The 24991-nt window shown below is 40.4% G+C and overlaps 1 protein-coding gene and 1 long non-coding RNA gene across 2 annotated transcripts in view; one reads left to right on the top strand and one right to left on the bottom strand.

Moving 5' to 3' along the window:
- LOC111949949 (trafficking regulator of GLUT4 1-like) overlaps positions 1 to 23179 on the top strand; it is a 34316-nt gene extending 11137 nt beyond the window's left edge. Inside the window, exons 2-3 of the mRNA XM_023967307.2 lie at positions 19989 to 20115; positions 20437 to 23179. Coding sequence (XP_023823075.1) covers positions 19989 to 20115; positions 20437 to 20447 — 138 coding nt within the window. The 3' untranslated portion in view covers positions 20448 to 23179. The remainder of the gene's footprint in view (positions 1 to 19988; positions 20116 to 20436) is intronic.
- LOC139022819 (uncharacterized) overlaps positions 1 to 24991 on the bottom strand; it is a 278818-nt gene that overhangs the window by 57785 nt on the left and 196042 nt on the right. The gene's annotated exons all lie outside the window — the stretch shown is intronic.

Here is a 24991-nt window from a genome sequence, read left to right as displayed (position 1 = left end):
ATGGTTATAGTACCTTTTTTTCTGAGTGTAGTAACTAGAGAAGTTTTGGAGAGGGTTGTGTTGAAACTACTGAGATGTTACAGGTGTTTTTATAGATCTCATTACGCTGCTGTTATTTGATTTAAGTGTCTGACTTAAGTTGTGACTGGCCTACATTTTTATTTATTTAAATGTTTAAAAAAAAAAATATTATGAACACAACAAATTCAAAAAACAGAAATATACAAACAAGAGTGCATAAACCTAACTGACAGGGGTATTACATATCAAGATTCATATTCAATTTGTTAAATACTTTTACGGTGCCTTTTGCTTTTTTGTTTTTACATTTACTGATCATTTCAAAATAATATTTAAATTATATTTTAAATAATGTGAAAAGGGATTTGTTCTCTGCCCACTTCATTTTATGGATAAAGAATCTTCCATGAAGGACAAACAAATGAACAATGAAAGTTAAATCAGGGTCCATATCATTTGGATCGAAATAAAACATAACATCAGAGTCTCTCAGATTAACATTAATAGTCGTTTCTTTTCAAATAAAATCTTATAACTCACTCCAAAATCTTCTGACATAAGAACAATCCCAAAATAAATGGTCAAGAGTTTCTGGGTCACAACCACAAAATACACATTTGTTATCAATAGCTATTTTAAATCTRTGTATAATAAAGGTCTTYACAGGGTAGATTCTATGAATGAGTTTGKATGATAMTTCTTTCACCTTATTAGATATACAATATTTACCAGACAACAACAAAACTTTGTTCCAGTTCACTTGTCCTAGGGCTGCATTCCAGTACATTTTAGCAGAGGGAATAGTAACATATTGACATAGTTTCCTTAAATACATGTTATTACATTTATAGTTTAAAATGTCAATTCCTTCTAATTGTATTGAGGCTACAAAATCCGCAACAGTTGCACTTGGAGTATTGTTATATTCTCCTAAAAGAAGAATAGCACCTTTAGGGACAGCTCTAACAACAATTTGATACTCCTCAGGAGTGAATGTAACATTGTGTGTTCTCATAAATTCTGGATAATCATATAGTTGTCCATCACTATTCAATAATTGTTTAACCCAGATAATGTTGTTGTCGAACCAGTTCTGGAAAAATAAAGACTTTTTGTATTTTATGTCTTTATTATTCCAGATTGTATACCTATGAGGGGAAAAATTGTGTTTGTACATGAGGTTCCAAGTTAGAAGTACTTGTTAATGAAAGTGTGCAAGCTTAATAGGGATTTTACCCATATCAAAGTTGCATTTGAGTAAGAATTCTAGATCACCAATCTGTTGGAATATTAAATTAGGTATTCAACCCTCCCTCACTTTGGGTGCTRCATATTACCACTTTTCTTAAATAATGAGGTTTATTCCTCCATATGAAGTTAAATAATTTAGTATCAACCGTTTTAGTTACTGACAGAGGAACATCCAAGGCAAGGGAGGTATAAACTAATCTGGACAGACCTTCAGATTTTGATAAAAGTACACGTCCAGATAAAGAAAGATCTCTTAATAACCAGGAGTTAAATCTCTTTCCAATTTTCTCTACAATAGGAGAGAAATTTAAGTTGGCCCTTTCTTTCTGATCTTTTCTAACTTTAATACCAAGATATGTGATCGCATCTTTTACAGGTTTATTACATACTGAGTTTAAGTCACATCTTTTCAACGCAAATAATTCACATGTCCTAATATTCACAGATAAACCTGATACATGTGTGAAGGCATTAATACACTCAATAGCTTTCCTGACGTCATTATGATCTTTAAAAAAAGGTGTTGTCGTCAGCCAATTGTGAACATTTTATCTCTTTGTCTTGTATCTGAATACCCCTAAAACTATCCTTATTTATATGAAGTGCCATAACTTGTGTGACCAATAAAAATAAGAAAGGAGAAATTGGGCATCCTTGTTTAATTCCACATCTAATGTCAAATCTCTGTGAAGTTTTTTTAAGTCTTTCTGCGAAGATGGATGCAAGTAGCTTTCCATCATTGTTCATTAATGTGATTGGTCTTCAATTTTCTAACATCATAGAATCTTTGTTTGGTTTGGGTATTACAGAAATGAGGCCTTGTGTCATAGAAACAGGCAGGACCCCTAAATCAATTGCCTAAAAACATTAAATATAAATTCAATAATATCGTCCTGAAAATATTTATAGAATTCACTAATAATGCCATCATTCCCTGGAGATTTGTTCTCTTTTAACTTGCTGATACATTTTTTTATTTCATTTATATAAATAATTTAATCACAAGACTTTTAGAAGTCTTCATCTATGAATTTTGCATAGTCTTTGACAGAGTCTAGAAAGTATGATATGTCACTAGTAGGACAGGCATTACTGGTATAAAGGTTACCATAGAATTCTGAAACATATTTGGAATATCTTTGAGGTTTTCATTTTCTTTGCCATCTATATTAAACTTATGAATAGATGTAAATTCAGAATTTTTTATTTCTAAATTGTGAAAGTATTTTGTATTTTTTTCACCTTCCTCCAACCATCTCCTTCTTGATCTTACAAATGCCCCTTTTGCTCTCTTTTCATACATTCAGTCCATTTCTAGTTGTAAAGAAAATAACTGACCCTTTCCTTCTTCATCAAGGTCCTCCATAGAGATTAGAGAAAGTATTTCCTCAACAAGTTTATCTTCCCTCAATCTTTTAAGTTCAGCCATTTCTTTACCTCTCTTCATGCCTGTTTGTCTTATTTCATACTTCATTAATTCCCAATATTTCCCATAAGACTTAAATAGTTGGGCTTTCCTCCAATTGTCTTGTATAATATCTTTGACATCCATCTTGAAATTATCATCTTCCAACAGTCTACTATTGAGTTTCCAATAACTCAGATTTGGTTTCTCTTCAGATCCATTGTCACGCCCTGACCAAAGAGAGCCATTGTTTCTCTATGGTATAGTAGGTCAGGGCGTGACTGGGGTGTTCTAGTCTATTATTTCTATGTGGTGTTCTAGTTTATTATTTCTATGTGGCGTTCTAGTTTTCATATTTCTATGTTGGTGTGTATGATATGGTTCCCAATTAGAGGCAGCTGGTAATYGTTGTCTCTAATTGGAGATCATATTTAGGTAGCCTTTTTTCCACCTGTGTTTTGTGGGATATTGAATTTTGTGTTTTGAGTTAGTGTATGTAGCACCTCTGTAGTCACGGTTCGTTTATTGTTTTTGTTAAGTTTCACTATTAAATAATTGTGGAACTCAACATTCGCTGCGCCTTGGTCCGTTTCTACAAACGATCGTGACATCCATTAATATTTAAAGATAAGAATATAACTTTATGATCAGTAAGAATTGATGGTTCAATTGATACCTTGACTACAGAATTATCTAATGAATTAGAAATCAACCAGAAGTCAATTCTTGACTGCCTGGACCTGTCCTTGTTACTCCAAGTTTAGTCCTTTTTATCAGGATATTTAGATCTCCAAATATCGACCAATCCAAGACCAAGACATAGATTATTAAACTCAGGATTAACTATGCTGGATCTGTTAGGAGGGGGATATCTGTCAATCATCACATTAGATACAGAATTAAAATCTCCACCTAAGATAATTTTTATTGAAATAATATCCTGTTGTTTTGTTTGTTGTTGGATACATAAATATTCCCTAATAAAAACATTTCACTGTTGATATTCACTGTTAAAATTAACCAACGTCCAGAGTGGTGAGTCTTACTACTGATGACCTTTCCTTTAAATGCACATCTTAAAACTGCAACACCTGCAGAGTGGTTGATGCCATATGATAACCAGATATCATTACCCCATTGATTTTTCCAAAAAGATAGATCGGAAGAACAAGCATGTGTCTCTTGTAGAAAGTAAAAGTCTATATTAAACCGTTTGCAATACAGGTAAATAGCCTTACATACTGACCAGACAGGACACGTCGCGTGTGCSAGCGTCGCAAAATACATTTAGAAATCTATGTTATTCAATTATTGCACCCACACTGCTTGCGCGCGCCAACGAGCGTCTGCGTTGCCAAGGGCTAAAATAGAAGTAATTCCTATTTCTGATGCAGATCGCGCTGCAGGTCCTGCCTCTCCCATCTCCTCATTGGTTTATAGAAGCAGGTACCCACGTGCCATCTCCTCATTGGTTATACCCACGTGGGTGATTGAAAGATGAAATGTTTTGTCGGTTGTCATGGTAATACTATGAAAGTGTAGATGCCAATCACCATCATCAAGTTCATCAAGTTTATTTTATATAGCCCTTCATACATCAGCTAATATCTCGAAGTGCTGTACAGAAACCCAGCCTAAAACCCCAAACAGCAAGCAATGCAGGTGTAGAAGCACGGTGGCTAGGAAAAACTCCCTAGAAAGGCCAAAACCTAGGAAGAAACCTAGAGAGGAACCAGGCTAGGAACCAGGCTATGAGGGGTGGCCAGTCCTCTTCTGGCTGTGCCGGGTGGAGATTATAACAGAACATGGCCAAGATGTTCAAAATGTTCATAAATGACAAGCATGGTCAAATAATAATCAGGAATAAATGTCAGTTGGCTTTTCATAGCCGATCATTAAGAGTTGAAAACAGCAGGTCTGGGACAGGTAGGGGTCCATAACCGCAGGCAGAACAGTTGAAACTGGAACAGCAGCAAGGCCAGGTGGACTGGGGACAGCAAGGAGTCATCATGCCCGGTAGTCCTGACGTATGGTCCTAGGGCTCAGGTCCTCCGAGAGAGAGAAAGAAAGAGAGAAGGAGAGAATTAGAGAGAGCATACTTAAATTCACACTGGACACTGGATAAGACAGGAGAAGTACTCCAGATATAACCAACTGACCCTAGCCCCCGACACAAACTACTGCAGCATAAATACTGGAGGCTGAGACAGGAGGGGTCAGGAGACACTGTGGCCCCATCCGATGATACCCCGGACATATAAGTTCAAAGATGAAAAAGCCTGGAAGGAGGAGAGATGACTAGAAACGATTCGGTTGGCCGTTTTATGTGTGGATTAATTGTCGGAGTAGAGGACCTTGTGCATTTCAGGTAAAATAACACCCCCGGACCATATAAGTTCAAATATGAAAAAAGATGAAAAAGCCTGGAAGGAGGAGAGATGACTAGAAACGATTCGTTGGCCCGTTTTATGTGTGGATTAATTGTCGGAGTAGAGAACCTTGTGCATTTCAGGTAAAATAACAACTCAATGTTTATATCCCAGGACAAATTAGCTAGCAACAGCAAGCTAGYTAAATAGGACAAATTAGCTAGCAAGTGTAAGCTAACTAGCTAAATTGCCATACATGTTTAATGCTTTCGACCTGTCCCCAAATGAATGTCATTGGTTCAAAGTTTGTTTTGATATTTTAACATGCGTGTTGTGATCGTGTTTGGTGTAGGGGGACAAAGTACATTTATGCACAATAGCGCACACGCAGCCAGTTTGGGTTCCGTGTTATGTTTGAGTAAATTACGAATACATTAATTGAACAAAGAGATAAAGACATTAACTTCAACCAACAACCTTGTTATGCTAATATAAGCTTTTGCTAAGGATATGTAACTCAAAAGGAATTCCATCCCATTATTAACCCCTCCAACAAAAAAAACTAAAAATATTGGTTATAAAGATACGAAAGTATTCTTACTCCCACAAGGGGGAGACATTGTGTAGACTTTACAATAAGAAGTTATTCACCTATAGTTAGTGTTTAGTTTACCAGTTCTCAGGTCAGCCTTTTATCATTCAAGTGTTTGTGTAAATTTTTTATAATAAAAGGCAGCTTTTCACCTGGTAATCAGTATTTTGGCCTGCCAGTTCTGTCCGAGTTAGACTCTGGCTCTCTCTCAAATGTTCTGATTTGGCCGCATTTCTTTTCCATCGATGATAACTCCTGCACCGATAAAAAAATGCCGTTTTCCCTGCCTTTCAAGCTGCAGCCACCATCGGCCACAGTTTCTCTCGTTACTTTGTCTGCWGAGGTCAGATCCTCAGTGAACCTCAATTTTAGCTTGATGAGGAATTCACAATTCTTCGCTCGCCTCCAGAGAAGATCCCGTGTAGATCTGTTGGTGAACCGGATGATGGTTGTCCTCGGTCTCTTGTCTTGATCCTTGAGTCTTCCCAAACGATGAACGATGTCTACATTTYCCTGAAGTTTGGCTTTTGAATCGGGARTGACAGCTCAACAGATGTCAACWACTCTGCATTTGATGTCCTCACCCGCCTGCTCTGGAATTCCATGGAGCCTCAGGTTCCACCTGCGCTGGTATCTCTTCGCCTCATTCACCATTCACCTCACTGAGGGAGGGAGAGAAAGAGAGGGAAGAGAAGAGAGGGAAGGGGCAGAAACCAGAGATGGCCACTAACTCAATAGCAGGCGAGAGAAGTCAATTGAGCCTTTCTGCAAAGGGCAAATTTCAGCAGTTAGCCAGCTACGCAGCTCTGATAAACATCCTCTCAGTCCTGAGGGGAGAAAGACACCCCCACAACCCACACACGTACACACACCACGTACACACACACGTACAACAACACGTACACACACACGTACACACACACACACACACACACAACGTACACACACACAGTACACACACACACACACACACCACACAACACAACACACACACACACACACACACACACACACACACACAAGGAAGGGGGATACGGGGATGCATCAGGAAGGAATCACACTATTACCTGCCTGCTACAGGGGTGGACGTGGAACGACTATTCAACAGCCTACAGATTGGCTAAAATGGATTTTCCAACACTGAAACTGAACAGAATTGAATCAAAGAGGAAAAATGACTTTTGTCTACATTCTGTACCTACAGAATGTGGATACATTCATTCCATAACACTGAATACCAAACAATCGGTTAATATACAGTATTTTGCTCAACCACCTAAGGCAGGGGTGTCAAAGTCAAATGGACGGAGGGCCAAATAAAAAATTTAGCTACAAGCCGAGGGCCGGACTGTTCGAATGTTCATTGAAAAAATTTTAAATGACGCATATAGTCTAGTGAACCTAATTGAACCTACTGAAAACCTAACAAATATTTCCAATATGATCAGATAAAAAGCAATATTTCTTATGGCTCTGTCAGTAATCTTTAATTTTCAACAGACACAAAAGAACTAATCCTTTTATAAAAATCCCCTAACATGAACATTAAATAAAATATCCGTAACAGGCACATCAGTAGCCTATCATTATTGCAAAAGTGGCTAAATTTACTTCAAAGAAAAACAATAATAGCAATTTTCTATCATCCACTCAAAATAAATAAAATTGGATTGAAATACAATAAATAAAGTGCAAAAATCTATTAATCCAAAACAACACTTTGTTTAAGAAGTAACATGCAGTGAAAACAAATATTAAACTTTAACTTTTAAACTTGAACTGAGTAAAAACTCTAAATATGTGATTGCACAGTAATGTTCACTTGTTTGAGGTTGAGGGTGATACTTGGTGGTGTCCCATCTTTCCACAGTCATCAATGTTCGGGGTAAGGCTCTGAGCTGAGGAAATCCTCAGAATTGAGTGGAGGTGTTCAGCGTAAGTCGACTTCTGTGTGATGTTTTGTTCAGGTTCACAAAGAAAACAGTTGTTCACACAGGTATGTGCTGCCAAACATAGACAACGTTGAGCAGCCTGGATGCGCAGCTGGGGCATTGTGTCGGGGAGGAAACGGGCGAACTCCGCAGCACCCACCCTGCCGCATATTTTGCCTCAGTGCATCATTGCATTGGAGGTCAATCAACTCCATTTGGAGTTTGGTGGTGAGCTTTCCACGTCAACAGCAAATGGGTTACCGAGCAGTTCCAACCTGCTTTTTGTGCTTCAAAGTCAGCAAATCGGCGTCGAAAGTCAGCGGCAAGCATACCTATTTTATCAGCCAACTGTGCGCTCGGAACGCACTGGTAGAGAGCTTCTCTTTCATGGTCTGGCAGCTGGGAAAGTGCTCTCAATTTTTCTTTCCGCATCTGCGTCTCCCACAGAGTCTGTTGGTTTTAAATGCCTTCACTGTACTGACATATCAGAGATGACATGATCCCGACCCTGCAGCTGCAAGTTCATTGCATTCAGATGACTCGTAATGTCACCAAAAAGCCATTTCACACAGAAACATTTCGTCTCGGAGTTGTGTTGTGTCTTTCCCTTTGCTGTCCAAGAACAGACAAATTCCTCACGAAGCTCGAAACATCTTTGAAGCACCTTTCCCTGGCTTAGCCATCGCACCTCTGTGTGATAAGGCAAATCACCATGCTCCTTTCTAACTCCGTCAGAAATGCCTTGAACTGGCGGTGATTGCATTGTGGGAAATGTAGTATTGGTGCGTGTAAAAGATCTGCGGGCTGCCGGCTTTGCTGCGGGTCTGCGGGGCCGGTTCTAATAATAAATCAAGATCATCCCAGGGCCGTAAAAAACCTTCTCGCGGGCCATGTGGCCCGCGGGCCTCTGACTCTGACATATGTGCCCTAGGCATCCAAAAAAATGGTAATAGATTTTTATACACTACCGGTCAAAAATGTTAGAACACCTACTCAATCAAGGGTTTTTCTTTCTTTTTACTATTTTCTACATTGTAGATTAATAGTGAAGATATCAAAACTATGAAATAACACATATGGAATCATGTAGTAACCAAAAAAGTGTTAAACAAATGAAAATATATTTTATATTTGAGATTCTTCAAATAGCCACCCTTTGCCTTTGATGACAGCTTTGCACACTCTTGGCATTCAGGACAAAAAGTTCAATCTTTGTTTCATCAGACCAAAGTATCTTGTTTCTCATGGTCTGAGAGTCTTTAGGTGCCTTTTGGCAAACTCCAAGCGGGCTGACATGTGTCTTTTACTGAGGAGTAGTATCCGTCTGGCCACTACCATAAAGGCCTGATAGTTGGAGTGCTGCAGAGATGGTTGTCCTTCTGGAAGGTTCTCCCATCTCCACAGAGGAACTCTGGAGCTCAGTTTCCCTGACCAAGGCCCTTCTACCCCGATTGCTCAGTTTGGCCAGGCGGACAGCTCTAGGAAGAGTCTTGGTCGTTCCAAACTTCTTCCATTTAATAATGATGGGGGCCACTGTGTTCTTGGGGACCTTCAATGCTGCAGACATTGTTTGGTGCCCTTCCTCAGATCTGTGCCTTGACACTATACTGTCTCGGAGCTCTATGGACAATTCCTTCGAGCTCATGGCTTGGTTTTTGCTCTGACATGCACTGTCAACTGTGGAACCTTATATAGACAGGTGCGTGCCTTTCCCAATCATGTCCAATCAATTGAATTTACCACAGGTGGACTTCAAATCAACTTGTAGAAACATCTCAAGGATGATCAATGGAAACAGGATGCACCTGAGCTCAATTTCAAGTCTCATTGGAAAGGGTCTGAATACTTAAGTAAATAAGGTATTTCAGTTTTTTATTTGTAATACATTTGCAAACATTTCTAAAAGCCTGTTTTCACTTTGTCATTATGGGGTATTGTGTGTAGATTGATGAGAACAATTTTTATTTAATTCATTTTAGAATAAGGCTGTAACGTAACAAAATGTGCAAAAAGGGTCTGAATACTTTCCAAATGCTCTGCATCTTGTATGACCACCAATGGGCAACTCATGCTGATCTGTAGGTAGAAAGCAAGGTAGGCTTAACAGATGTATGACAGCTGTACAGATGGCCATTGGTATTGAGGTTGCGGCTGGCAGACACAGAAGACGTGGAGTCAATTATGTGGAGTGGAGAGGCAGGGCTATATGCTTTTATTGGCCGTGCAGGTCTCTCCAGGTAATGGGACTGACTGCTAGGCCCAAACTGCTACTGCACGCTCGGCACGTTCACTGGTGAAGTATGCGCTTCAGTCTTCAGCCCAATGGATCTTTTTCTCTTTCTGTTTAGGTGTCGGAAGGGGGAGTCGTGTGTGTTTGTGTGTTTCTAAATGGCTAATTAGTAATCTTGTGCAGCTGCTACGTTGGGTAGATTTGAAGTCAGCGTTCCCTCTGAAAGCTTGGAAAGGACACCTGATGTTTACAGATGGGGTGTGATACTGAATGTAGACCAATGACAGTGCAGATACAGGAAAATGGGTATTCAGTGCTTAGGCAAAGCTTGATAGCAGTTACAGGACTAAGGTATTAGATCATTTTGTATAGATAGACTCATAACATGCTCCAGCATTGTAGCGGAAATTTAGCCATTGCGAAGTAGGCCTACTGAAAGAGTACTACACACTATTACATCGTACTACATTTTTGATCAACATTTAACATTTAACCTGGGCATTTTCAATTACAATTTATCAACAACATTTAACCTGGACATTTTACATGGCAATTTTCCATTGAGCTTGCTTTTTAGTCCTGAACTACAGTAGGCTTAATCTGTCCCTTGGAAACAGAAGGGTAGAAACATTGTTTTCACCAATCTTACTTGGTCCGATCAGTGATCTCTTAACATGGCGTCCTATAAGTTCAGGTACCAATCACAAYAATTATGTGAATGGTAAATTAATTGCAAAAATCAAACCAATTGTTTTTAGACATTTTAAGATTAAAATACAGTAGAATAGAATACAGTATATAGTTGAAGTCGGAAGTTTACATACACTTAGGTTGGAGTCATTAAAACTCATTTTTCAACCACTATAGTTTTGTCAAGTCGGTTAGGACATCTACTTTGTGCATGACAAGTAATTTTTCCAACAATTGTTTACAGACAGATTATTTCACTTATAATTCACTGTATCACAATTCCGGTGGGTCAGAAGTTTACATATACTAAGTTGACTGTGCCTTTAAACAGCTTGGAAAATTCCAGAAAACGATGTCATGGCTTTAGAAGCTTCTGATAGGCTAATTGACATCATTTGAGTCAATTGGAGGTGTACCTGTGGATGTATTTCAAGGCCTACCTTCAAACTCAGTGCCTCTTTGCTTGACATCAAAAGAAATCAGCCAAGACTTCAGAAACAAATGGTAGACCTCTACATGTCTGGTTCATCCTTGGGAGCAATTTCCAAACGTTCATCTGTATAAACAATAGTACGCAAGTATAAACACCATGGGACCACGCAGCCGTCATACCGCACAGGAAGGAGATGTGTTCTGTCTCCTAGAGATGAACATACTTTGGTGCGAGAAGTGCAAATCAATCCCAGAATAACAGCAAAGGACCTTGTGAAGATGCTGGAGGAAACGGGTACAAAAGTATCTATATCCACAGTAAAACGAGTCCTATATCGACCTGAAAGGCCTGAAACCTGAAAGGCCGCTCAGCAAGGAAGAAGCCACTGCTCCAAAACCGCCATAAAAAAGCCAGACTACGGTTTGCAACTGCACAAAGATTGTACTTTTTGGAGAAATGTCCTCCGGTCTGATGAAACAAAAATAGAACTGTTTGGCCATGATGACCATCGTTATGTTTGGAGGAAAAAGGGGGAGGCTTGCAAGCCGAAGAACACCATCCCAACCGTGAATCACGGGGGTGGCAGCATCATGTTGTGGGGTGCTTTGCTGCAGGAGGGACTGGTGCACTTTACAAAATGGATGACATCATGAGGGAGGAAAATTATGTGGATATATTGAAGCAACATCTCAAGACATCAGTCAGGTAGTTAAAGCTTGGTCGCAAATGCATACTTCCAAAATTGAGGCAACAAACTCAAGGTATTGGAGTGACCAACACAAAGCCCTGACCTCAATCCTATAGAAAGTTTGTGGGCAGAACTGAAGAAGCGTGTGCGAGCAAGGAGGCCTACAAACCTGACTCAGATACACCAGCTCTGTCAGGAATGGGACAAAATTCACCCAACTTATTGTGGGAAGCTTGTGGAAGGCTACCCGAAACGTTTGACCCAAGTTAAACAATTTAAAGGCAATGTTGCCAAATACTAGTTGGGTGTATTTAAACTTCTGACCCAATGGGAATGTGATGAAAGAAATGAAAGCTGAAATAAGTCACTCTCTCTACTATTATTTTGACATTTCACATTCTTAAAATAAAGTGGTGATCCTAACTGACCTAAGACAGGGAATTTTTACTCAGATTAAATGTCAGGAATTGTGAAAGACTGAGTTTAAATGTATTTCGCTAAGGCGTATGTAAACTTCCGACTTCAACTGTGTACTGACCAATAGAATGTGGTTAAGATCAGTGATATTTTCAGGGACGTAACATACAACTGATGAAGGTGTGAAGTTGTTGAGTCAGGTGTTTCAGTGAACTCTTACACACCAGGGTTTCCTACCCCTGCCCTGCCCTTGGGCTCCATTCCAATACTGTAGAAATGTATCCTACTGTCCTTCCTCCCTTAAAGTGGTAACTGATCTTATGTGACTAGATTGGTAGAAATTAGGTCGTAGTGGAACTCTCAATCTCGCCTATCAGATCATGTTAGATCAGGGATTACTTCAAGGAGGGAGGGGAGGAAAGGAAACATTTTAGAGTTATCTGAATACACACTGGCATACACACACACACCAGGGTTGGGCTCAATTCGAATTGAAGGCATTCAATTCAGGAAGTGATTTGAATAAAAATAGCTTCTACTTTTCAGTTTATTGAGAAGTCATTGAAAATAAATGCCTTTTTTTAGATTATTTAAAAGTAATTTTATTTTACTTCTCGAATTGACTGCCTTCAATATGAATTGAGCCCAACCCTGATGCACCCATGCACACACACTGTCCTGGCAGGCCCTCCCTACAGTACAGTAGATCTCCTCTCCTCCAGGCTAATCCCATCCCTGCGACCACACTCCTCATTATTAATGAGGGAGAGCAGGCTGGAGGGAGGGAGAGCACTTTTTTAGAGACTCACAGCTCTCCATCTCCTCCTTCTTTCTCTCTTTCTCCCTTTATCCTCCCTCTTTCTTTCTCTTCCTTCATCTCTCTCTCTCTCTCTCTCTCTCCAGCCTCAACTGCAGTGGGAACAACTGCAGAGCTTGGGAGGGGATGTGTGTGTGTGTGTGTTTGTCATGTGGGCTTGCCGGGTTGTGCTGCAGAACGACAATCACATATGTGGGACAAGAGGCCAGGTTTTTGCTGAATTTCACATTCATCAGGAAAATATGAGCAAGTCATCCTAGGGCTGTGGCGGTCACGTCATTTCGTCAGCAGGTGATTGTCAAGCAAATAACTGTCGGTCTTACGGTAATTGACCGTTAATTAACATAAACACCTTTAGCATCTTCTGGCTTCCACACAAGCCTTGTCTAATAAATCCATGTAGTATAGCCTACACCTTCACAATAAATCCATTATTTATTCTAGACAGGTCTAAAGAAGCATGATATGACGAAAATGTAGTCATTTCAGAAGAAAAGAATAGCGTACTCTGAGTTGTCCTGATGTGGCTATGCCAAATGGCTGTGGGCTACACTAGTTCATTTAGCAGACAAGATTTGCGCACAATTCTGTGGCATTATTTTATATTATTTTGTAGTATGAAGAATACAATAGAACAAAGCTGAATAAAATATACATATTTTCTCCAAACGATTTGAGGGAGTGCGCACGTGCGGCTATTCTGTGTTGAGCGGTTAACAAAGAAATAGGTACTCCTGTATGCTTAATTTAGACTTACTAACGTAACTTTAGTTGTTCTACAAACGTTGGGCTATATGTTTAGATTTCTAATACATTGTAAGACTGCATGATGAGACTCGAATGATGATTTGAAAAAGTCACTTGAAAGGCTGTACACACTCAAATAGTCTCTCATTCACAATTTGACAAGCACCTGTCACAGTGGCGGTTCTAGACCATTTCAACTGGGGGGGCCAAGCTGGGGCCAGTTGTACTGTTAGAGGGGCCAGTTACATTAGACGTTATTGTTGTCATATAGTTTTCTTCACTTCATTGCAGGCATTAGCAGGCAAAAGACCATGTTCATAATCATCATCGTTGCCAATGTCTAATAACGGATGTAAAAAAAAGAACGATAGCAAAAATGAGTTATGTAAAAATTATTTCATACTCCACATTTAGGGGGGCCACAAGGGGGCCCCTCCCAGAACCGCTAGTGGCACCTGATAATGCTTCGAATTTCACGGCGGCATCCCCTTTGTGGCCGTAATGCACCCTAAAAAAAAAGACATCGGGATGCAACTGCGCGGGTCCTTATCCAATTCCGAGGTACATATTTGAAGAACTATTATGCTATTTCTTCACATTATAAGCGCAACAATGCACACATGGTAGTAGGCTATAAGCGCAAATGTTCCATTATCAGAGAACACCATTATCAAAAGTGATCACAAATGCAATTATGCATCTAATGCTTTTATTATAAAGGTGCATTTTTATGGTGAAAATGATCTTCCCCAAACTCACACACCGCTTATATATGCCAATGGATTAATGTGCTTAATTTTAAGAAGTTATTTAGCCACTTTAGTTGTGATACAAACCTATTTAAAAAATATAGGCCTATGGGCTAGTCTACATGAGGTGTGCGACTATGATTAGAAAAGTCACAAAAAAAAGGCATTGTTTCTTACGCTGGCCATTATTGACAAGTGACTTTTCTTGATTTAATCTGGTCTTTACATACACTAAATAAGGTATGTGTGACATTTGTTTTGATTTAGAATGGACCATTATCATGCACCTGTATTGAAACAGGGGCAGTGGGAAATACGTAATCTATGCACTTAAATAGCAAATGGAGGACGCTTTTCCCGTGGTTAATTTTCATGCCAGACAGGTAGGCTGTACTCCTGTTGTAAATACAAGAAATGTGCTTAATATTAGGAAAGTTGAGAAATAAATATAGTAGGCCTAGCCTATAGAAAGCTGAGGGGATCCTCCTCTTTTTATTAGCAGCCATCACTGTTTTCTCACTCAATTTCATAGCCTATAGAAATGTTGCTAACATGAGCTCATGGGCTCGCATGAAGTGTTTGATTCGATTTTTGAACACATTAGCATTGATGGTAGAGTGATTAGGGGACAATAGAGTGCTGAATACCAGGCAGTTAGCATGTTTGGTAGGCTACTAATGACCAGCAGCAGCATCAGAGCTTTGAGAAGCCTAATTAACGTGACTAAACGGTCATGTGGAATTTGACTGCCTTCATGACTCGTGACTGCCGGTGTAGCGGTAATACGGTCACCTCAACAGCCCTAGGTCTCCCTCTCCCTGTATATCAATACAACCGTCACCTCGACTGAAGGCTCCTTCCCACCTACTAACACACACACCAGAACTTAAGCTAATTTCTCTTTCTGAGAATACAGCCGATTGGTTGGTGGTCTCTGACCCAGGCTGTTCTGACTACCAGTGCGAGTTCCCACTGCAGAGACAGAGGCAGCGTGGAGACTCATGGGTAGAGGGAGAAGGGAAGGGAGGAAGGACAGGGAAGGGGAGGAGGGGAAGAGGGATGGAGGGAGAGGAATGAAGGGGGGGATACACAGAGGAAATGAGGGATGGAGAGGGAGAGAAAGAGGGAGAGAGGGAGGGAGGGGGAAGGGTAGGAGTGTTGCTTCCTGCAGTGATAAAAGTATAATCTCATCCATCCCCCATGGAGGGAGTCTCTCCCAGTGCTCCATCCCTCCCCCTCCTGTCTCCCTCCCTGTCCTTCCTCCCAGCCCTGAGCATACAGACCTGTCATCCAGGGAGCTCTTCCTACACACACATAACAGGGGATAACCAGGGAAACACAATGGTTCAAAGCTCTATTTCACAGAAACAATGGCTCGCTCACACAATGCTCTACAGTACCACTGAACTACAATGATGTTCTACCTGAGAACTAAAATCTGAACATGTCATGTTTGTGTCAAAGGCTCCAGCTTCATGAAGATGCTCTATTGTGCTGACTCAATGGTGTTTGAGTCGCTTTGTGTATCAGCAAAATTGCTTGAGATGATTTCATGTTCAACCTGCAACTGCATCAAATTGATTCGTGTTACACAGGCTTTAAATGAGAACATCTACAGGTAACTGCCAAAATAAAGGAAACACTTGAGTAAATGAGGGATACAAAGCAGGTGCTTCCACACAGGTGTGGTTCCTTAGTTAATTAAGCATTTAACATCCCATCATGTATATAAAGGCCCAGTTGTCCATTATTTTGGCTACAATGACTAGAAGAGATCTGTGACTTTGAAAGAGGTGTCTCAAAGGAGAAGTTTTTTTTATTTTATCTTTATTTAACTAGGCAAACCAGTTAAGAACAAATTCTTATTTTCAATGACGGCCTAGGAACAGTGGGTTGTTCAGGGGCAGAACGACAGATTTTTACCTTGTCAGCTCAGGGATTCGATCTTGCAACCTTTCGGTTACAAGTCCAACGCTCTAACCACTAGGCTACCTGCCGCCCCAGGAGGCTTAAAGTGTGTGTGTGTGTGTGTGTGTGTGTGTGTGTGTGGGTGTGTGTGTGTGACCTGATCCCAACCCAATTAAACACTTTTGGGAGATTCTGGAGCGGCGCCTGAGACAGCGTTTTCCATCACCATCAACAAAACACCAAATGATGGAATTTCTTGTGGAAGAAGGGTGTCGCATTCCTCCAATAGAGTTCCAGTTATATACCAAGGCGCATTGAAGCTTTTCTGGCGGCTCCTGGTGACCCAACGCCCTATTAAGAAAGTTTTTGTTGGTGTTTCCTTTATTTTGGCAGTTACCTGTATATTATACATTGATATTTGGGCTGTGCTATTTGCACATATACTGTTGTGTATATGCCTTTTTGATGTATTAGTCAACCATTGCAGTTTTGTTACTCATACCACAGAGCATATTGAAACAGTAGACTATGTTACTGTACCAGACAGTAAATATAGTATCACTGGGCTAAGTAGAAAGAATGGGTTCATTTGAAGGGTTCTGTGCCAGATCAGTCCTGATGAAGACCTACAGCATCAGAGGATGTTTTTAATATTCATAGCTAAAATAATGATAGTGTTCTGTTTAAGATGATGATTTGTATTCCTCCCTGCCCACTCTTAAACATAGCTATCACCCCGAGTTCTGAATTACAATGAGGCTGCCGCTACGCACACAGCATTAAGCATAGCTAGTCACTGCTCAAACATCAAGCATTATCAGGATTATCAAGGAGATGGTGAAGAAAGAGTCTAGAAGTGAGATCACCATTGTACCAGAGCCTCCAATCATCTACTCAGACATCATGGTTTAATAAAGGCTAATTGAATTCAGCTATATGTAATTTCCCGCCAGTTAGAATACTTTGAAACTGTGTCCTTTCATTCCTCCATTGTGTGGTTAAACCGATCTGACTTTGATATAAATGAAAACAGAGACCCTCATAGAGGCCAGTCCAGCACCATGGACAGCAACCACATGCTTCTTGAAGTACGTTTGTTTCATGCTCAAATAGTATATCTGCGGTTAGCATGTTGTTGTTTTCCTATATCTTCTTTGAGATGATTGGTTAGATTTTGGTTTATAAGCTGTTGGATGTGGTGATGACAGAAACAGATAATTCACCACTCTAACCCAGTCTAAGAGGCTGAGGTTGGCCACTGAGTGTCGAGGTGATGCCTGTTGAGTAGAGATCTGTTTGTAACTATTGATCTTCATAATGCAGTATAGTGGAGTGGGGGTTGTGTGTGTGTGTGTGTGTGTGTGTTGCATCCGTGGAAACAGTGAGGGGTTAAATGTGGTGTACTAGGGAAACCTGGGTAATTGCAACCTGGTGACATCAGAGGTTAGTTGTCTTTTGTGTCTCTTGGACAGTCAGGAGGAGAGCGAATCAGGTCTCAACTATGGGATTTCTACTAGTGACTTGTCACGATCATCCAAAGAGAAAAATGAACGGCTGTTATCAAGGAGATGGGGAAGAAAGTGTTTAGATGGGGAAATTCTAGGGAAGCCTGGGTAATTAAATACATCAATCTACACATAATACGCCATAATGACAAAGCAAAAACAAGTTTTTAGTAATGTTTGCAAATGTATTCAAAATAAGCAGAAATACCTTACTTAAGTATTCAGACCCTTTGCTATGAGACAAAACATTTTGCTCAGGTGCATCCTGTTTCCATTGATCATCCTTGAGATGTTACTACAACTTGATTGGAGTCCACCTGTGATAAATTAAATTGATTGGACATGATTTAGAAAGAAACACACCTGTCTATATATGGTCCCACAGTTGACAGCACATATCAGAGCAATAACCAAGCCATGAGATCAAAGGCATTGTCCGCAGAGCTACGAGACAGGATTGTGTCGAGGCACAGATCAGGGGAAGGGTACCAAAGCTGAGCCCGGACAAACTGAGCAGTCGGTGGAGAAGGGCCTTGGTCAGGGAGGTGACCAAGAACCCGATGGTCACTCTGACAGAGCTCCAGAATTCCTCTGTGGAGATGGGAGAACCTTCCAGAAGGACAACCATCTCTGCAGCACTCCACCAATCAGGCCTTTATGGTAGAGTGGTCAGACGGAAGCCACTCCTCAGTAAAAGGCACATGACAGCCCGCTTGGAGTTTGCCAACAGGCACCTAAAGGACTCTCAGACCATGAGAAACAAGATTCTCTGRTCTGACGGAACCAAGATTGAACTCTTTGTCAAGCGTCACGTCTGGAGGAGGCTGCCACGTCTGGTGGCAGCCTCATGCTGTGGGAATGTTTTTCAGCTGCAGGGATTGGGAGACCAGTCAGGATCAAGGGAAAGATGAACGGAGCAAAGTACAGAGAGATCCTTGATGAAAACCTGTTCCAGAGTGCTCAGGACCTCAGACTGGGGTGAAGGTTCACCTTCCAACAGGACAACGACCCTAAGCACACAACGCAGGAGTGGCTTCGGGACAAGTCTCTGATTCTCTTTGTGACCCAGCAAGAGTCCGGATTTGAACCCATTCGAACATCTCAAGAGAGACTTAAAAATAGCTGTGCAGCGACGCTCCCCATCCAACCTGACAGAGCTTGAGAGGATCTGCAGAGAAGAATGGGAGAACTCCCCAAATACAGGTGTGCCAAGCTTGTAGAATCGTACCCAAGAAGACTCAAGGCTGTAATCGCTGCCAAAGGTGCTGAATACTTACGTAAATGTGATATTTAAGATTTTTTTTAAATACCTTTTCAAAAATCTGTTTTTACTTCGTCATTATGGGGTATTGCGTGTAGATTGATTAGAAAAAACAAACAATTTAATCAATTTTAGAATAAGGCTGTAACGTAACTTTCCGAATGCACTGTATAGTACCGTATAAATCTGCCTTGTGTGATTTACAGTAAGGCCCACACTATACGATTCATCAACTTCAACCAATAACAACCTATAGGCTCTGCAGACTTTATTTTTTTAAATTTCATTTAACCTTTATCAAAGTTTGTCAGTCAATGAATAGGCTTAACTGTCATTTTTAAATATTGGAAATACTTCACACATCAAGGATAATCTCTTGGTCAAGTCGTTATCGTAAATGTTCAATAAAGTACCTGGCAAAGGGGTAAATAAATTAAAGGTCTGCAATGAAATGGTCCCAAATTTTGTTGAGCGTTAGGAAATCTCAGTGTTTGTGTTAAATTGCTTTTAAAGCAATTTCTCTGTGGGTTGATGGGCTAGCAGGTGATACATTTCACAGTGAAACACTTATCGAGGCTGAGTGAAATGTACAAATTCAATCATGTCCAAGTACGTTTGAGAAAAAGTTTAAAGTTGTAAATTGCAGTAAAACCATGTTCCAGTGAATCTCTGTATGGATTTAAGTGTTTCAGTTGTTGTAAGATTCATTTGTCCAACAAGAGCACAAGTCATACAGACAGGAAATAAGACATCAGACTACAAGATAACTAAAAGATGACATGAGAGACAAATGATATAGTTCAAGATTTGAGTTCAAGATCACAACTTGATTATAATTCTGACTAAGTCGCTCTGGATAAGATTGTCTGCTAAATGACCAAAATGTAAGAACTCAAATTGTGTCATGACTGTTGTGTGTCTCTGTGAGGGTGTAAATACACCTGGCCTTGTGTTGTGTGTCCTCTCCTCTCTAGTCCAGAAACAGCCTGCAGTCGGGAGACTTGGACGGAGCTAAGAGACTGGGTAAACTGGCTCGACTCCTCAGTGTTGTTTCCATAATCCTGGGTGTGCTCACCATAGTCGTCTGTGTAACGGTCTCTGGTAAGTAACACACACACACCGCTGCAGTGCATAAACACATGCACATACACGCATACTGCATAACAATTCCAAGGTAATATTTTAACATACATAAACATACACCAGTCTGTCATCAATCAATCAATTGTGTGTGTGTGTGTGTGTTAGCAAATTGCTGAGCTCTGTGTGGATTGATTAAAGGCTGCAGCTATAGCAGGCTGGCTGTGTGGCAAGGAGAGTAACCCTCCTGCTGTTTAAGCTACAGACCAGTCTGCCATACTGTAGGAATGACTGGACCTTAACCTTTCTCTCTCCCCTTCCCCCCTCTCTCTTCCCTAACAGTAACGAAGTGACCAGTGTATAGACCATGAAACAAGAGCACTGCTGCAAGCCAAGCAGAGGATGCTGCATGGGGAGAAAATCAATTCCGTTGATTCTGAGATAAAAATAAGGCAAACAATTAAAACGTTTAAAGAGTAGGAAATACAGTAGCAAATGAATGAAACAAACACAAAAGATCCAGATATGCATGCATTAGATTCCACWAAAATTTGCTTGACGAAGAAAAATAAAATCCTTGATATAAAAAGTGTATTTTAAAAGAACGTTGGACGATTGACTTATGGTTTGAGGAACTCGCTACTCTCATTCGACTCTGTGGAGTAAAAAATTAAGAAGAGAGGGATGAACAGAGGAATGAAATTATAAACTTTTCTGTATCAAGAATGGAAGGAGACCTTGAAAATGAACTCCAAGCTTTGGACTAAAAACATCAAGACAGCTGAATAATAATCTGAAAATATACTTGGTTGACCTGATCTCCTGGATTGAAAGCATATACAACTATACAGATATATTTGCAATATCAATATATATAGATGAATATATCCATTTACATTTTATAAAAGTTGTGTATGTTGGGCTGAGCTGCGATGATTGAGACTGTTAAGTTAAGATGCCTGCCTGACCGGCAGTGGCTGTCGCCTGGTATAGGTTGCCGAAGAATGTAAAATTTGACCAAGGAACACAATTCAGAGAAGATGTTTTTGAATTTGTTGGTTTTTTTGTAGGTTTTTTACAGGAAAAAAAAGAGACCACTTGACTGTAGATAGCCAACCTTTTTGTTTTGTTTGTGAATTCATATTTGTTTGTCTGTGTTTTTACTTTGGGATCAAACATGCCAGGTGCTTAGAGACTTGAGAGTGAGTTGTACATAATGTGTTTCAGCCACGTGTGGGTCAACTGTGGACTCCACAGAAACAGAATACCCCCGCCCTTTCCCCTGCCTTGCTGTGGGAGGGGTCTGACTATATTTATGTGCATGCCTACCCTCCCCATCCCTCCAACCCCTCTCCAAACATCCATGCCAGAGCATGGGCATAAGTCTGAGGATATGCAATTTGTCAGAATAATCAATCACTCTCCCCTTACCCACTGACTCCCTAGCTCCCCCTCCAAATACAACCCACCCTACTCCAGTACCTTGTCTCATTACCTGGGACTGTTAACATAGCTTGTTGACTGAATGCATTTTGTAGTGCTACAGAGACCAACACAAATCCTTAACCTATTGCCACCCTGCTGTATCGGTATGACATGTATTTATATGAAGAATATATATATATATATGCAATATTACATAGGCATGCTTTGGACTAAACAGTACCCAGGTTTTTGGATGCCACTGTAAGGACCTGCTGTAATGTTAAAGGAACATTGTTTTGAGGTTTGATTGATTAGCAGCAGTTCTCTCTGTACATGTACTGTAACACACCAATTTGTCTGTATTCAAATGTGCCACTATGCAATCTGGAATAAGTCAGTTTGTTCAGATTCAACTACGGTAACACAACAAAGGACTGTTACATTGACACACTTCAGATGTTTACTACAAGGTCATAACACCTCTTATTAAACCTTCATAACTACATAATGCTTCATAACACCCTTGTTTGGACTTATATTCATTTTTGTATTACTACTCATAACATTCTCCTGAACTCCAATTTGATCTCAATACTTTAAGTTGGCCAATGGTTCTTGATTCCACTGCTTGTATTATCAAGAGCTTATGTAGGTGTTAGCTGCACAAATGAGACCAAAGAGAGAATTATATGATAATGATTTGATTGCATTTATTTGGCCTGAATTTAAAATCTTCAAAGAGATCTAAAGTGATTGATAAAGAACCTGTAATTGGTGAAATAGGTCATAACATTTGAGGTCTCCTTTAGAGGATTCAAACTATGAACACCTATTGGTTCATTCCTTGCTGAAAACCCCCCAATAATGCCCCTGTCTAAGCATGCAAAGCACTAGATCACTCCAGATCCAACCCAAAGCGAGCATTGACAAACCATTTCTAATCAGAAAGTCATAGCATTTAAAACCTGAACTCTTGACAATAGGTTCAATTTTTTGTCATCTGTATTGTATTTCTAGAAACAAATAGAAATAGGACCACAGCTGGTGAATGACTCAACAAGGTCATGATGTTTAAAGGCACTGAACTCAAGACAGCCTTACAGTACATCAATGGGTATGATAAACTTGCTGCCCTTTTGGTTATACAAGTTATATTGCACAGTAGGAAGCTACTGTAGCCACAGCGTGCTTCACTAGACAGATGGGCTGAAGAGACATCCCTGTCTAAAGAGCTCTAATGTTCATCTTTGGGCAACAGGCATGCCTCAGTCTGGAAACTTCTCACACACTCCTAAAGTGCTTTTAGAAACCTGACTTTGGGTAGAAAGTAGATGGCTGCTCTATGGCATACAGTAAGAGCAAATGGCAGAGAGACCCCAATCCAGCAGGGGAAATTCAGTGACTCAGTTTGCCATTGAAGAGACAAAATTCAACTTAATACCCATAAGACACATTTTTATGGTAATTTGTCTATCACATGAAATAGTTCCCACTCACCTTCCGCACTGTTCTATCACATAATTCTCTGACAGTGACTTTCAAAATCMTGTCTATTTTTTTTTATGTCCAGATTTTTTTTCCCTTTTGGATAGCATATACTGGTTTCCATCTCTGTTGTGAACATTCTGCATGTCTGGAATAAACGTTACCATGCATGGTCTACACTGAGTTGGACTGATTTATGTTGGTTGGTTTGGCTTTGATGAATGCGTGTGTGCTTGTTTGTGTGTTGAAGGACAGAGTGTAAGACAGAGGAATGGTCTAAGGGGAAAACTGCTGAGTAGTGTGTGAGAGGGAGAGTAAAGGGTCAGACAACCTGCCTTTTGAAGTGGCATCTGGGGTAAAGCTGCAGCAGCAGCTCCACTGACATAATGATCAAAGTCAATGTCCCTGACTGGAACAGAGAAAGGTGTAGAGCTAAACCCTCATGTTAACACACACACACCCTTTCACAACCACACTCCTTTTTTCTCTCACACACACACACACACGATAACAGAATACTCAAAACACTCACAGCACAGGGCTTACAAACACGCACCGACACACACCTCCAGTACTCTCAAAAATCCCCAAAAATGCAGTCAGCACAAACAAATGACTACACAGAATCAACATTTTAGTAATTTTTATTAAACAATAAGATTGGGTCTCTTTACCTACAGAAGTAGCCCCTTGGTATGTCCTGCTGCACTGAAAAACTTAAGACGGGGATGAATAAATACATTGAGCCTCGCAAGTCATGTATACTTAAAGKTATACAAAATGTTTGCTTTATTTCTCAAAAAGTAATCTTCTGTTTTTGTGATGATGCCACATTTACTTCTGTGTGGTTCTATACGCCATTCTAACAAGATGGTGCCGGAGAACAAGGCTGACGTTTTACGTATCCCTAACCAATTGTGTTTTTTGTTTTTTTATTTGCATTGTTTGTAACTTCTTTAACTTATTTTGTACATAATGTTGCTGCTACCGTTTCTTATGACCAAAAATAACTTCTGCGTATCAGAACTGTGATTACTCACCACGGACTGGCAGAATCCTTTCTTCCCTTTAACGAGTCCGACGTGAATGATGTACTGCTTCCCCTGGAACAGGCCCAGATCATCATACTTTGCGTGAAGAGAAGGTGGAGAAAAAGGGGCCAGAAGGCGGGCTGCCTTCTGAGAATTCGTAGGCGATCGAATAACCCCCTACTTCCTCCCATTCTGCTAGCAAACTTGCAATCTTTGGAAAATAAAATTGATGACCTACATGGAAGATTAAACTACCAACGGGACATTCAAAACTGTAATATCTTGTGCTTCACGGAGTCGTGGGTGAACGATGACATTATCAACATACAGCTGTCTGGTTATACGCTGTATAACCAGCCACGCTGTATATGTATTATTGTAAATAACAGCTGGTGCACGATATCTAAGGAAGTCTCGAGGTTTTGCTCGCCTGAGGTAGAGTATCTCATGATAAGCTGTAGACGACACTATCTACCTAGAGTTTAACTGTATTTTTCATAGCCGTCTACATAATCACCACAGACTGATGCTGGCACTAAGACCGCACTAAATGAGCTGTATTCCGCCATAAGCAGACAGGGAAACGCTCACCCAGAGGCGTAGCCGGGGACTTTAATGCAGGGAAACTTAAATCTGTCTTACCAAATTTATCAGCATGATAAACGTACAACCAGAGGTGGGGAGAAAAAAAGAAAAAAAAAGAACTCTGGACCACCTTTACTCCACACACAGAGACGCGTACAAAGCTCTCCGACGTCCTCCATTTGACAAATCTGACCATAATTATATCCTCCTGATTCCTGCTTACAAGCGAAAATTAAAGCAGGAAGCACCAGTGACTCGATCAATAAAAAAAGTGGTCAGAGGAAGCAGATGCTAAGCCACAGGACTGTTTTGCTAGCACAGACTGGAATATGTTCCGGGATTCCCCCGATGGCATTGAGGAGTACACATAG

Source organism: Salvelinus sp. IW2-2015, linkage group LG22 (assembly GCF_002910315.2).
Source record: "Salvelinus sp. IW2-2015 linkage group LG22, ASM291031v2, whole genome shotgun sequence".
Lineage (NCBI taxonomy): Eukaryota > Metazoa > Chordata > Actinopteri > Salmoniformes > Salmonidae > Salvelinus > Salvelinus sp. IW2-2015.
The sequence above is the reverse complement of the archived record's forward strand: the minus strand, read 5'-3'. Positions and strand labels throughout refer to the sequence as shown.